This window comes from Corvus cornix, chromosome 2 (assembly GCF_000738735.6).
Source record: "Corvus cornix cornix isolate S_Up_H32 chromosome 2, ASM73873v5, whole genome shotgun sequence".
Taxonomy (NCBI): domain Eukaryota; kingdom Metazoa; phylum Chordata; class Aves; order Passeriformes; family Corvidae; genus Corvus; species Corvus cornix.
The window spans coordinates 92,501,400-92,517,273 of NC_046333.1; the positions used below are offsets into that span (position 1 = coordinate 92,501,400).

General features: G+C 41.0%; 2 protein-coding genes across 10 annotated transcripts in view; one reads left to right on the forward strand and one right to left on the reverse strand.

Moving 5' to 3' along the window:
• INVS (inversin) overlaps positions 1–14,748 on the reverse strand; it is an 85,062-nt gene extending 70,314 nt beyond the window's left edge. For 3 of the 8 annotated variants that reach the window (XM_020584245.2, XM_020584244.2, XM_020584243.2), the window contains exon 1: positions 4,963–5,050. Coding sequence is in view for 4 of the 8 variants with exons in the window: in XM_020584241.2 (XP_020439830.2) it covers positions 4,963–5,129; positions 10,956–11,061 (273 nt within the window). In the remaining 4 variants the exon portion in view is untranslated. Of the gene's footprint in view, positions 1–4,962; positions 5,130–10,955; positions 11,126–14,659 lie in introns of those variants that run through there. The other 5 variants (XM_020584241.2, XM_020584242.2, XM_010393854.3 and 2 more) reach the window with 5 other exon arrangements.
• A 50-nt stretch (positions 14,749–14,798) lies between these two features.
• ERP44 (endoplasmic reticulum protein 44) overlaps positions 14,799–15,874 on the forward strand; it is a 47,965-nt gene continuing 46,889 nt past the window's right edge. The window contains exon 1 of one of the 2 annotated variants that reach the window (XM_039550192.1): positions 14,799–15,029. In XM_039550192.1, coding sequence (XP_039406126.1) covers positions 14,973–15,029 — 57 coding nt within the window. In that variant the 5' untranslated portion in view covers positions 14,799–14,972. Of the gene's footprint in view, positions 15,030–15,316; positions 15,383–15,874 lie in introns of those variants that run through there. The other variant, XM_039550193.1, reaches the window with a different exon arrangement.

The following is a 15,874-nucleotide window of genomic DNA, read 5'->3' on the forward strand; positions in this document are numbered from 1 at the left end:
TGTCACAATTACAACATTGACAACATGAAAACCTACATCAGTCAGATGCCTAAAAGAAAGAATGAGCTAGTCAGTGTGCCTTAGAGTACTCATCTCACTTTAGGGTGAATGACTGCACCCTTGAGCGCATTGCTTTTAGAAGTTATATACGTGGCTACCTTATATGTAGATGTCTGCAATGTAAATTTTTAGTTACATGAGATTATTCTCAGCCCATCATCTCACATTGCACTGTACTATATTATTCTCCATAGAGAGAAAAGCATACTTGTTAGTTGAACTTTCTATGTGCTTAAATGTATCTCTTTATTCACGCAAAAAATCTTTTTTAGACCAACAGACGTATAAAGCTTAAAAGCTGTAATATAAAGGATGCCTATCACTAAACAGAAGACTAACCATTAAGAACATAAATATTAGCATTAAGCAACCACTCATCGAAGGCTATTATATCAATATAGAACCACACCTGGTTTTCAAAAAGCATTAGTGTTGCAAATAGTACAGCTGAAATTTCTGACCTTGCCTTCTTAGTTTCAGGAACTTTCTACAAAGAAAGGTGTGAGAATGCTTAGGCTTAGAAAGGCGACAATGGACCAATAAATAAGGGGATATCCTAAGACTTACTTCTTGCTAATAGTCCAGAATGTCATTAGTGAAGTCTGAGACAGAGAGATTATAAGAATCTTTTGTCGAGATGGGAACAGATGAGAACCTGACAGCTCTTCACGTAACTATTGCTTTGTAGACATGTTCCAGTGACAAAAACCATTTGAATGAAGCATGGCAAGACCAGGATGACACAGCAACTCTGAGTTCTGAGACTTGAGTTTCCTCATTAACTGGTAAATATGACCTGATTATTAAAACAGCACTAGACAGAGGTACTGATATCATCAGATCAGCTTCACTTCTTTCCTGTGTTGAAACCCTTGGAACTGAAAGAACATGTATGAGCACTGGCCAGTCTGCCCAGCTATGCTATCAGAAATAATTCTGGTAGAGACTGTGAACTGCATTTATATCAAGTGCAGAAATTTTGGTACTGTTTATTGATAACCAAATCAAAATAGAGCTCTATTGACAAACCAGGGTTCTGAAACATGTCTTCTAGGACATTTGTGAAACAAAGCAAAGGCACTTGGAGTGCACCAGAATACCGGGAGGAGATCAACTACACAACTGCAAGTAACAAAGTAACTGCTGCAAAAGGAGTTACAGTTGCCATTAGGAAAAGAGAGGGATCAAGGAACTACTGTGAGACTATCCCATCAGAATGTTTTGTCTGACCATATGGGTAGTGCTGAAATCTTTACCTGTAATTTAAGAAGAACTCTGTACTATCAAGAAATAAGAATCTGTATTTTGAACACTGGATGTGATTGTTGGCATTTTGAAGGACTGAAAGAAATGCTTTTACAGAATAAACTCCTTACGTAACAGTAATAACAAACATGACGGAAGCAAAGGCTGTCCCCTATTCTGCAGACAATAGCTGGAAGCATAAAACTTGCAGAGAGGTGGAAGTTAAGAATAAAATATAATGTAGAGCTGATATGTACTTATGTGTATGCATACATATACCCACCCAGTACAGCCAGGTTTGCAACTCACACAGGTGCAGTCAGAAGCTAGTTACGTAAGTGTTAATGGAATGATGTGTTACAGTTGTTCATTTAAGTCCTATCCAACCAGAAATCCATCCTAGAGAAGAAAAGCAACTGAAATCCTAATTCATTTTACTTAATACTGATGATTTATGACTGAATTCAGGTCAATGCCACATTTCTGAATGTTTGTTCTATTATAGGGATTAAAAAACCCGCAAGCAATTTTACTAGGACTGAAAGACATGAACTGGCAGTTCTCTTACAGTGAAATCTCCAGACAGAAAAATGGGAAGTGTCATCTCATCCTGCAGAGAACAAAACCGATTTTTTAAAATGATAACCAGGATTACTAATAGGAGGGACAGCATCTTGAATCCAAACACATGAATGAAGACACTCATCTCTCTTCAGTCCAAGATAGCTAAATCATTGCTTCTGCTTGGCATTAGAAGAGCATTTTCTCACAAACTCTTTGCCTCTGAGACAGCTCTGTGGTTTCCAAAGAAAGGCAGCAGAGATCATTTTTTGTCAAATCAGCTGCAAGACTGCTTCAGAGGAACAAGTGCCAAGGGCCACATAAAGGCAGCCTGCAGAATGATAACCTAAAGAGTCTCAAATATTCTGGCAACAAACTCTGGCCCTCAGAATGTCTGTCTGCTGTGATCTGATGAGCAAGGTGTCCCAAAAACCCTTCAAAGAGACAGCAAAGAACAGCAAAAGTAATCCTAATACTTAGAGAGGCAGGCTGTGACTCAGGAAACCTTATTTCATTTTACCTCCATCTGCTTTAGTTAAAAACATCAGTGTAGAAAGAAGTGTCTTTTCTTTTCCTGCCTCTTCACTGGTTGCATGTAAAGGTCTGTAAATCTTAACTTCTCTCTCCAAAGAAAAGGAAAATTAGGACGCAACGCAAGTACAATTTAGGAATGTGAATCTCCAAGCACTGCCCTTCTAAAGATTATACTTGTGACTACCAATTAATGGGGATTTGTAAAGTCACGTGAATCTATTTTTGATGAAGCACAGGAGAGCTACTAACTCACAAGCTTGAACACAACAAAAACTATACATTGGCCCTGGTAAATATGTATATTCATGATTAACCAACGTGGACAAAAAAACTTTGAAAACTGGTGACCTCACAGCATGTTTCTTTTTCTATCTGAAAGTCAACTTTACTAGGGAATTTTACTTTGGAGAAAAAAAATAGATTATAAACCAAAAGTATCAGTGAGAAATGAGAAGAATGCAAAACATTATTTAAACAGCCAAAACTGCATGAAATATTAACTTGTTTTGAATTTTAATTTTATATATTTTTCAGAAGACGCTCGTGGCAGAAATGTAGATCTTAAAATGTTAATATGGAAAGACTACAGACAAAATGTTACACACATGAAATGTTAATTTCATAAGCTGACATCAATAGCAAGTAACTGTTCAGAAGACAAAGAACGGAATCTTAGAGGACAGCTAAGTGAGGCAAATAAAAAGCAGTTTCAAGGGCTGTTTCCTAACCACCTTTTGCCCCCAGCACTAATGATGGTACAAGCACTTACCCAGCTATGGGGTGAATCACATCTATCTAGTACGTTACACAGTAAGTGTGTGATTACATAAAATCTACTGCCACAATCTTTACCTCATGCTGTTTTACCTTCCTTTTCATCTGCACTGTCAACTGAAAACACATCTAGGATGGTCCAAGTATCCCATGGTACAAACTGCACTTTCAGGATTGAAGCAAGACATAAAGGAAATGGAGAGCACATGCAGTTAGTGGATATTATGCCAAGGCAAAATCTCTCTCGCCCTGAATTGGTATAATACAAATATCCACAATATGAACATTAAGACAAAGATTTAGACAAGAATTTATATTGTTTTAATATGCTAAAATGTATTTTAAGAACCTGGGGAAAACATAACTTTTAAAATTCAATTTTTAATGTGATTAAAATATTCGCATGTCTATCACATCATAAAATCTAAAAGCGTGTATGAACACCAGACAAGTAGAGGATGTTACAGCAATTTTTTAAAGTCTCTGACATTGCTGCTTTTATGAAATACCTATCTTTGAAACAACAACATTCACAGTAAGCTGGTCAGTCCCTTGGAAATACAAAATTAATCCTGGAAACAAGGTTATGATGATGACTGAATTATTTCATCAGGGTGTAATGGTATGTAACCAAGCAGATGAATTCACCTATGTCAAGGCAACTACAACCTACAGCACTTTATTTCCCAGTAAGGGATGCAGTAACACAGACCACACAGTCCCTATGGACTCCCATGCAAACATACCTAGAAAACATCACCTTATTATAGTCTTCCCAAATGGTCCTCTATTTAACTGCTCCTTACTAAATACCATGACCATACTATAGCTACCTTTATGCAAACCTAATTAAAATAAAATAATAAAAAATTGCAAATTGTATTAAAACATGTGAATGATTATGAACAAGTGACAAGATATTATCCACAGAAATGGTTTGCTATGAAAATCATGGCAGGCACTCTAACTGGTACCAAAGGACAGTTTACACAGACAAAAAAGTGTTAATTTTTGAGCAGTTACAAACATACTATAAAAACTAAAATAGTAAATAAAAGGCTGTTTCTTTCAGTTTGAATTTTTAATCTTCTCTGTGGAATCTTTTTCACAGTTTATGAACTCAAATGTCTTGGCTAGCAGCCAAAGCCCCTCCCCCCCCTTTTTTTTTGCTTTTCCTACCAGCAGCCTGCTTATTCTCCTGTGGAGAGACTGTGGACACTTCCCCCCAGGCCTAACCACACTCAACGATTTCTTGTGGCTCTGAAGTTATACTTTCAGTTGCCTTTTATTTTATTGTTGAATACTTCCTTTAGCACTTCTTCAGTGGGACAATGTAACTGGACAGTACAACAGACTGAGATTGTAGAAGGGAAAAACAGACAGTAATGAACTGACAGCAACACCCGTTCCTCATCCTGCTGCACCACTGTCTGCAGGGTAAGGTAGTGAATTCGGGAGTGAAGTTCAGCTGAGGAAGAAGGGAGGGGTGTGGGGAAGATGATTTTAAGATTTGGGTTTATTTCTCATTATGCTACTCTGCTTTGACTGTAATAAATTAAACGAATTTCCCCAAGTTGAGTCTGTTTTGCCTGTGACAGGGGCTGGTGAGGGATCTCTACCTGCCCTTATCTCAGCCCATGAGCCTTTTGTTATATTTTCTCTCCCTTGTCCAGCTGAGGAGGGGAGTGATAGAGCAGCTTTGGTGGGTGTCTGGTGTCCAGCCAGCGTCAGCCCACCTCACAGCTGTTGTGAAAGTCCTAATGTTATAAGCACTTGTAAGGTAATTACCTTTTGTGCAGCAAGATGGAGAGCAGTTCTTCGGCTGCGATCAGCTCTGTTAACATCAGCTCCAGCCTTCAGCAATGCCTCTGCACAGTCCAGCCTGTCAGCCAGCACACAGTACATAAGCGGAGTTCTTCCAAACTGGTCCTCTTTATCTTTCAGCTCAGAGTTTCCTAAAAAAAACCAAAACAAAACTCTCACTTAAACCAGTTAAGTATATTAGTATATAGCTAAAAGCAGTACTTTTTTATTAAAAAGTCATCTTATTATAATATGAACAACAGGTATCTCATTATAATATGAACAGCAGGTATCTCATTATAATATGACTGGGGTGAGCAAAAAGATGGAGTGTATGATAAACTCAGAGCTATTACATTTTATCCTACTTTTACTGACAGTTACAGAATATTTCAAAATATATTTACAGAGAAAAGTACATTCAGAAAACATTAGTTCCATGAATACACCTACCACCAGTAACATTCTGCAGTGGCATAATTATAAATAATTTTAAAATAATTACACAGATCTTGGCTGCACAGATTAGTTTAAAAAATATCAACAGCACAGAAACCAAATAGACATCCTGAAACCTGTAAACACTGTAACTAAAACAATCTTTGAAGCCTACTCACAGTAATGTTTATTTTAAAAGCATAAACGTCAATATTACATCAATACCATTATTTACTTCAGGGTCCCTTACAGTATGGAAACTACTAAAATACTTCCCAAGCTTTATTGAATTGATAAGGTTAGTAAGGCAGTAATCTGATAACCTATTCAAAAAAAGTCAAAACACTATTCTTATTCACAGTCTGAAAAACCCTCCAAACAAAGCAGTTTCAATATAAAGTTTCATATTTCCATGATGTCACCACATAAAGGCAAGCACCTTTAACTTCACGGGTATCAACAACCCCACACATCCAGAGTCTCCAGATCTCCAACAGAGCAATGTTGTCTACAATTACTCAAGGAACACTGAATTTTACAGGCAAATTAGTTTTGCTCTTTAATTATTCCTTTGTCTGCATGACTGTTGATGCTTCAAAAGGACTCCAGCAGAGGCATGCTGCTTCTTTACACAGTCTTTGCTCTCCCCCAGCATATTATACTTATCTACATATCCAGTAACTGTCTTCTTAATTATAATTTCTATTGATTCACCCAGAAGAAGAATCAAGCAGATTAAATATGAATCAAGGGGAATATCAAGAATTAAAATTCATTCCCTAACTATCAAGCCAGTTATAAAAAACACTGTCAAGGAGGATATTGCCAGTCAGAGCAATCATTGACTCCCTCACTACATTTCTTAGTTCCTTTAAAACTACAGAGTGAATACCATGTCAATCACATGATTCACTCTGTAACACTTTTTTTTGCCTTGAAAGTGTGATTTGCATTGAGAAAATTCTTTTTGCTCTGCAAAAAAAGTTCAAGAACATTTCCAAACTCCTCTGTGATGCAGACATAGAAAATTTTTTTTATTCCTCACCTGTGGCCTTGTCTTCTCTGACTGCCACTTCACCTTGAAAATCCACTGGTTTTACAATTAATTCTTACGTCACTAGAAAATTATTAAAAAACAAACAAAACACCCCAAAACCACAAGAAGTCTTCTACTGACCTACATCTAGCTTTCTCAGAAACAGGCTGGTTTTTGAACACCTTTTTGCATTATAATACTCACCTTCACACTGCTGTTTAGCCTGCTCCTCTGCAGATATTGTAGTCCAAAGCATAATTTAACATGTCACTGTTCCCTACCAAAGAGCCAGTTTCTCTAATTAACTAAGTACAGTCACGTGCTCTTCCAGTTTTAGTTCAACATGGCCACGTAGACATCACTAAACCACATTTCACTGCTAAGTGTTAACATAACCTCAACAGCGTCTTAGATTACTTGAAGCTGATGGGACTTGAACACTCAAATATATTAAGAGAAATACATACACATTCATTTCGCCCAATAAGACATAAGCACATGGGCTTATGCTCAGGTAACATTGGTTCTTAAATCAGCAGTGTGCAAAACCAGTACCTCTTCCTCAAATTCCAGTTCCCTTTCTGTTATAGAATGCTGGAGGATATAAGATTTAGAGACTGAAGACAAGCAGAAATGGCCTAAAGCTCAAGTGCAATGCAACTAAGTAAAGCAACAGATACCTGTTTTCATTTTCAGTTCCCAAAAAGTGATGTAGCTGATGACAATGAGTTTCCATGACTGTATACAGTCTGAGGGAAAAATGAGCAAGAACTTCAAAATTTGATGCCAGTAATTTGCCTGAAGCTTCTGCATGTTTTTTTTAAGGTAAAGAAACTATCTTCAGCTAGCAGTAGGTTTTCTCCTTTTGCTTACCAGGCTCTGTAAGGCCCTTAGAATAGTTAAAATCCTGTGAGCATTTCCCTAAAAGGGCATCTTTGTGCTCAGGCTAAGAGACGGGACAAGGGCTAGGAGCTACTATATCACCATCAGGTGCCAAGGGGGGGATTAAGCTGATGAAAGTCAGTAGCCACAACATCTTGTGAACTTTACAATTTTGCTGCAGCAGATCATTATTTTTGCAATCGTGAAAGCACAGGCAGCCTTTAAAACATTCATATATTAGCATACCTAAAATCTGCTTTGGCAAAAACAAATTCTCTTCACATATCTGCCTAAGAAAGAAATTTTGTTAGATCCCTCCCCTTTCAAAGTCCTCAGCTCACCAGAATATGCATTCCATAAGCTTATTGCCAACAGAGGTCGTGAACACTACAGAATCCAGGGCCCAAGTCCAAAATTTAACTCTCATAGCTGTGCTTCACCACTTCCTCACACTCTATGAAAGCAGTCATATCAGACTCTTAACATTTCTATGCATTTTTCAGACCAGAAAATGAGAAAGGGCAGCAGGAGGGTGTGAATTCTCCCTAATTATTAAAAGACAGACAATTTCTTGTCACTTGCAAGAATCTTGCCTTCTGCCATATCTGATTTGAGATTTATCCTACCTCCCACAATGTAGAACAGTCAAGAGAGAAGTAGAGGAGGATCAAACAGTAGCACACAACTGCATATTTGTAACCCATAGCTTAGTTAAAATTTACAATGAAACATCAAACAGATATTTAGAAGCATTTGGATGCAAGCAATGCATTAGAATGAGGAGCTGGACTGAAAAGACACTTCAGTATAATGACTATTCTAATCATTATTGAGGTCTTTTAAACAATTAAAACAATTAGATGCCTCTTCCCAAAGCATTAAATGGAAAATTATCCTGCAAATACAAAATTAATTTTTGCTCTCTTTTTCCCTAGGATCAAAATCATACAGATGGATTTTAACATTGAAGAACTGTTAATTAAAGACATGTTCAGTGTTGTATAAAACACAGGAAAGAAAATACTGTGAGCATTCCCCAGAGCCCAAGAACATACAACTCTAAAACAGTGTGATACAGTACAGGACATTTCTTGCAATGCAAACAATTAGCACACTTCTGTTAGAACACTGGTTATACAATTAACACTTGCCAGGTACTTTATGGTATTTAACCCACAGGATTTTTAGAAAGTCCTGTGATTAAGCATTAGTGGCAGTTAACATACAGAGATACTTTGTTCCAAAGCCCTCGTTCTCTAAATAAATTGTCTACTTACCTTTGATTCTGTCTGTGCCTCTTTCCGGCACAGAGTGTCAAAAGGAACACATTATGCAGAACACACTGTATTACTTCGAACACCTGATCCTTTAAAATTCATCTATACTCTAATTTTATGCAAATAAAGCATCTATGTTTGTATACAACCACACACGCTCCACCAAGCTACAGATGGCAGAAGGAAAAATCACCAAAGAGGTTTGAGGGGGCTGCTCTAAAAATCCTTTTGGCCAGCCTCTATGCCCCTCCTATGTTAATAACTGAACAGGGAAAGCACAAAGAGGAAAGTAATAATGAATTTAGGGGCTGAAAGGTCCTCCCTGAAAGGAGGAGAAAGTCACGACTTTCCATCGCTGCATACACTGCTGGCTATGTATCAAGGTGCAAAGCTTGTCTGTATTAGAAAAGTGTTGTTCAGCAATCCAGCACACACAGCACACATAACGCTGGAGTACTGTCCTGATTTAGCTGCTGCTGCTGTTGAGTGCAGTCATGAAATTCGGTGAATAGCACCAATTTCTCAATTTGCTTCTGGCATCAAGTTGTACTTTCAACAGCAACTGGTAAACAGCTAAAAATATTACTCTAATGCATTCTTCTTCTGCTAGGCAATACGTGACATTTTTGGTTTGGTTCTTTTTCTTTTTGGTCCAGTTCTGGCAAAAGTAAGGTCTGTGTCATATCCTGTCAAAACATGGCAAAGCAGAAAAGCCAAATTTTGCTAGTATAGCAAATGCTACAAGGATTGTGCCGTTCACTCTCCCAAGCAAAAGTAAAACAGCATTTTTATCTCGTTGCTGCATGAGTGTCATTAAAAGAAGAGCAACTTCCTTATCTGGTTCTAATGGCTGTTTTGTGGTATATTTGACAAGATGTACCAGCAACACAGAAATACTTTTTCCTTTGTGCTTCCAAAAATACGTTTTTTGGCTCTGAGATTAACAAAAACATACTGAAGTCAGAAAAAGCTCTTTGTTGCTTCTGACTGCTAGCCAGGATTTAAAAGCTCAGATTTTTTTCCACCTCCACACGCAGGCAGAAGGATTTTTTAGAAACCTGGGTATTTAAAGCTACTGCGTAGTTGAATCTCACAGGTTTCTAGAAGTATCTCTGTATCAACCACTCATCTGCTGTTTATAAAATGTTTTTAAAAAGAGCAAATAGATAGAATTAAATGCAAACAGTACATGTTTGAACCATCATATGACAAAATAAAGTTGAAGGCCCAACAAAAAAGAACTGTTTCAACAAGTGGAGCTTCTAGAAAATCAGTTGCCTCAAATGTGTTCCTGTTTGAGTCAAATCAGTTCTAGTTATCTTTAGAGAAAACTAGATCCACCTTGTAAGGAAGAGCGCCTTACTGCTTTCTGTACAGCTTGGACAACAGATCCACACAGGTTACCACCTTGCCTTCAACACAGGTCAGCAGAAGATACATAAAGAAACCTGACTGCTGCTTTCATGCTATTAACATCAAAGCCTTCACACCCATTAAAACTGCCAGTTAACAGCATAAATTCAGACTATTATTACTATTATTATTACTATTATTATAAGACTTCTTATTATTTCACAGTCCTACAACCCTTGCCAAGCTCCAGGAATAGGATTTTCCAAAAAAGACTGAGCAAAGAGAGCTTCTAGAGTATCACCTGGAATTGCATTTAATCAGAAGCTCTGAAAAATCCAAGTCTTCACCTATCATATGGCAGCCTTCCAAATATATGCAAGACTGTTTTTGGAACACAGAATATATACTGCTTTTGAAAACTATTAAACTGGAATGCCATATCATTCCCGGAGAGCATGGGAAGGCAAAATCCTGAGCTTTTTAATGGATGGGAATTTTTTTTTACTTCAGATTCAATATTACTAGATTCTCTCATTACCTTTAATTTCTCTTGAGAAACATTGCCAGTCTATCAGAATCAAAGTAACAAATAAGGCTGGCTCATTTTGTTCACAAATACCACACAGTGACAAGACCTCAGAAACTATAATAAATTATCTGTAAAAACACATTTATCAAATTTCCCAAAAAGCAATTAAAAAAATAAGGATTTGCAGCCAAAATATTTTGGCACAAAGCACTTCTCCAGAACTTCAAATTCCCTGAAAGGGGTTCTATCACTTACCAACTTTCTGGTTTACTTCACAAAGAAGTACCAGTCAAAGGCAACAGGTAACAAAAAGTAAGAAAAATCAGTCATATTTTCAGGGCAACATTTATTCTAGAAGCACATATAATCAAGAAATCAAAAATATCAGATCAGAGCTGTAAATCAAAACCAAAAAGCCTCAGTTCTGAAGTAATCTAAATGCACCTACAATGGAAACATTTACCTGCTATTAGCCTTTGGAGGGTACTCTTATCTCCATTAACAGCAGCAGCATGCACTTCAGATGCTAACGAGGAACCACTGAAGAGGCAGTTTGCTGAAATATTCATACTCTTTCAAGGTATTACTATAGGTCAGATCTGTGCCACCAGCATTTTTTGTAGGAATTCAGTTCTAGAAAAAAAACCAAAACCACGTCAATAAAAAAGAATTAATTTTATAATGAGTCATTAAAACTACTCAAACAATGCTAAAGATGCTTCTGTTAGAAAAGAAAAAACATGGTTTTCATCTGTGGAATAAATCTACCTCTGGCAAAAATTCACCAGAAAAAAGCCTACATTAAATATATGTATATATTGTAGTTTCATTACCTTAAACACAAATTTCATCCCATAAGCTTTGCCAAAGTCTGTAAAGTGTTTCTCTACAAAACCAACAGACTGTTCTTCAGAGTGTTGCCCTGCATGCTTTAATTCAGTACCCAATAATGTTTGTTATCAAGTATCAACTTATTATAGTCCTGCAGTATAGAACCACAGAATATCCTGAATTGGAATGGACACACTGGCATCATTGAAGTCAGCTCCTGGCCCTGCACTGAACATCCCCAAGAGTCACACCATGTGCCCAAGAGCGTTGTCCAAACTCTTCTTGAACGCTGTCAGGCTGGTGCTGTGACCACTTCCCTGGGGAGCCTGTACCAGCCTGAACACTCTCTGGGTGAAGAACCTTTTCCTAACATCCAGCCTAAACCTCTCCTGACACAGCTTCAGGTCATTCCCTCAGGTCCTGTCACTGGTCACCACAGAGAAGAGATCAGCCTGCCTCTCCTCTTCCCCTCACAAGGAAGCTGCAGACTGCAATGAGGTTTCCCCTCAGTCTCCTCCAGGCTGAACTGACCAAATGACCTCAGCCTCTCCTCATGCAGCTTCCCCTCAAGGCCCTTCACCATCTTCATTGCCCTCCTTTGGATGCTCTCCAATAGTTTCATATCCTTCTTACATTGTGGCACCCAAAACTGCACACAATATTCCAAGGTGAGGCTGCCCCAGTGCAGAGCAGAGCGGGACAATCCCCTCCCTTGCCAGGCTGGTGATGCTGTGCCTGATGCCCCCCAGGACAGGCTTGGCCCTCCTGGCTGCCAGGGCACTGCTGACTCATGTTCAACTTGCCATTAGCCAGGACCCCCAGCTCCCTTTCCATGGCACTGCTTTCCAGCATCTCATTCCCCAGTCTGTCCATACACCCAGGTGCAGAATCCAGCACTTTGCCTTGTTAAACTCCATACAGTTGGTGATTGCCCAGTCCTCAGATTTGCTGAGGTCTCCCCATAGGGCCTCTTCACCCTCAAGGGAGACAACAGCTCCTCCCAGTTTTGTATCATCTGCAAACTTGTTTAGTATCCCTTCCAGTCATGTATCCAAGTCAATAATGAAAATATTGAAAATCACAGGGTCGACAAGAGAACCCTGCAGAGCCTCACTAGTGACAGGTCTCCAGTCTGATGTCACCCCATTCACTGTAACCCTTTGTGCCTGACCCATGAGCCACTTCCTCACCCATCACGTGATGTGTTTATACAGTTGTGTGTTGGACTTTTTGTCCAGGGGGATACCGTGAGAGACAATACTGAAAGCTTTACTGAACTCCAAAAAGGTTCCATCAACTGATGCGTCACCTGACCTTACTTCCATTGGGCTTACACCTTCTTTTGTTCCATTAGCTCCAAAAGAAGATCCCTGGTCAGCCAAGCCAACCTTCTACCTCATCTGCTTGACTTCTGACATTTTGGAATTGCCTGCTCCTGTGCCCTTAGGAGGTGGTGCTTAAGAAGCGATTAGCACTGATGGACCCCAGCACCTTCAAAAGCATTTTCTCAGGGGAACTTACTATCTAGTTCCTCCATTTTCTTCACATTTTACCTCTCAACAAATAAACCAATATATAAGAAATCCAGGGGCAGCAGCATAAAATTCAGTAAATACCAAAGAACCTGCTGAAAAACCAGAAACGTCCCAATAACATCAACAATAATTTTTACATAAAACTGACTGCATACAGACGAGAATTAATAATGAAAGATGTTCATAGTTTCCAGATGAACGTAAAAGTCACTTCTGCATTAAGTGTTAGTAATCATACAGGTGAGAGAAGCAACCCATTATCTCTACAGCAATTCTTAGTAAAGTTTCATGATTCCATTGAATGGGCATCAGAGAAGTTCTGAAATATGAAGAGGAACTACAAAAGGAAAATTTGTAACACTCTTCAGGTATTTTTCTCATGTATATAGCAATCAGATGAACTGCTGTCTGGAAGACTTGCTTGATAAAGATCCTCATTAACAAAAAATTAGGCATTCAGTCAATAAAAATAAAGAAATAAGTAAAAGATCTGCTTATAAAATGCCACATAATTGGCACTATCTGTAATACGCATCATATTACTGGAATCAAGTAAGTAATTCACTTTTCTTCTTTAAGCTAACATGTAGAAAAAGATTAGCCCTCTCAAGTCACTTAAAATGAAGGGACACTCACATAGACTCCAAGACCTCTTCAAGGTACGTGAAATTTCTTACCAAACAGTGGTATGTCTACTTTGCATTATGCAGATAACAAGAATTACATATTTTTTCTATTCAGCAAAACATGAGGTTGTTAAAATTTAAACATGATAACACAATCATGCTATCAAATTTTATTGATACAGTTTCCAAGAGAAGACTGAGGTTTGAAAAAATATCAAAGACTTTTCAAACGTGAGTTAGTGCAGAAGATGTTCATTCCACAGATCAAAGAGCACAAATTCTTAAGGTAGTCACAGCAGAAGTGATAAAAGCCAAGTTTCAATTTCAGACTATAAAAAATACATGACTTGTATTTTGACATATGCGTATGTGAGTGTTTGCAGCTCATGAAACTGACAGGCCATAAGATTTTTGCAGGGTCACACAAAGTCTGAGCCTGTCAGGCTTTCTTTGAAACCAAGCCAGTCTTGACTTGAAAAAGGCTGATGTAAAGGATTTTCTTTTGAATGGTGTTACACCCCCGTCTCCCTCCTTACACTCGTGTACATATTGGAAATGTGACAAACGCAAGGCGCAGCTTTCTGTGATTTCTTTGAGACAGCTCTGCAAGCTTTCAGAGCATGTACGTATTCTGTAAGGTCCAAAGTTTTACTGGAAGAGGGTGAAGCCCTGAATGTTGGGTGTTCTTCATTTTCAGCATTTAGAACTGAGGGAGTGACAGAAAGCGCAAATCTGCTGAAGCGCCAAGGGATAAACATCAACGATGACGTTCCACTCAAGCTGAAGTTTCCCAATCCTCCCAGCAGCCGCTCTGCCCCGTCACACACAGGCTCCCAAGCAGAAGAAAGTTGCCTCCCAAACTCTGAGGACACGAAGACCACAAGGCGCACAGCACCCAAATACCCCTCCTCATATTCCCTACAGGCAATTCCGTGTGGCCAGTGCCGGCGGCTGAAGGTACAAAGCGGGCTTCAAAGGAAACGCGGACAGCCGCTGGGGGCTGGCAGGGAGCGATCCAGAGCGGAAGAGGGTGCGGCGCCACGGGACACCCGCGCCACCACGGCGGGAAGGGTTAACCCTGCCTCGCCCAGACCGCGAGAGCCACCTCCCTCTCTCCTTCCTTCCCTCCCTTCCTTCTTCCCTGCCCAGCGCTGCAGCTGCGCCCCGTAACTCACCTCCACCCCGCCCTTCTCCTCATCGGGGCGCCGCTGCCTCCAGGCGCCGCCCCGCGGGCAGCCCCGGTGCGCCCTGGGATCCACGCCTCCTCCCTCTCTCGCTCTCTCTCCTTCCTTCCTTCTCCTCCTCCTTGCCCTCCCCTTCCCGGAACTACGGTTCCCGGCGTGCCCCGGGAGCGCGCGGCGGAGCGCGGGGCCCCGCGGTGGAACTTGCCCGGGTGTTTCCTGGCGACGGGGGGAAGTGGAGGAGCCGCCGCCGCGGAGAGTGGGAGCCGCGCTTCTCCCCTCCCCGCTCCCGGGCGCCCGATCTACCATGAGACCCGCCATCTTCCCGCTCCTGCCTGACCCTGGCTGCCTTCTGCTCCTCCTGGTAAAAGTCGCCGGCTCCCCGCTGCACTCCCTTCCCCGCGCGGCTCGGGCAGGGCGGTGCTGGGGTGGCCGGCGGGCCCCGCTCGGGGTTCGTGTCTCGCTCCCCTCCCCCGCCAGCAGGTGCCTGCGGCCGGGAAGGAGGGAGGGCGGAGGGAGCGGCCCCGGCCACGGGGCCCGGCGGTGTGGCCGAGGCCGATAGGCTTGCGCGCACGGGGTGGGGCCGCGCCCGGGCCCGGGCCCGGGGCAGTGGCCGGGCGGGCGGTGCGGCCTTGCCCGGCTCCTCGGGGGCCGGAGCCGGCGCGAATGGCCGTAACGGAGCCCCTCTGCAGCCCCCTGAAAGGAGGCTGTGGCCAGGTGCGGGGTGGCCTCTTCTCCCAGGCAGCCAGCGAGAGGACGGGAGGACATGGTCCTAAGCTGCGCCAGGGGAGGTTTAGGTGGGACGTCAGGAGGAATTTCTTCACAGCAAGGGTGATTGGACATTGAAATGGGCTGCCCAGGGAGGCGGTGGAGTCACCGTCCCTGGAGGTGTTCAGGAAATGACTGGATGTGGCACTTAGTGCCGTGGTCTGGTTGACATAGTGGTGTTGGGTCTTAGGTTGAACTCGATTGTCTCAGAGGCCCTTTCCAGCCTAATTGATTCTGTGATCTTTAGTTGTCAGACTACAGCTTTTTTTTTAGTTTTTTTTAGGCTGGCATTATGTGCATGACCTAAGCCACCTTCCGGCTTTGCCAAAACACAAATGCAATCACTGATGTGTGTGTTTTGTGGAGATAAGTTGCCTGTGTTATACTTCTCTTTTTAATTTTTGTCTTTTTTTTTTTGAACAGGCTGATGTGGTGATTCTT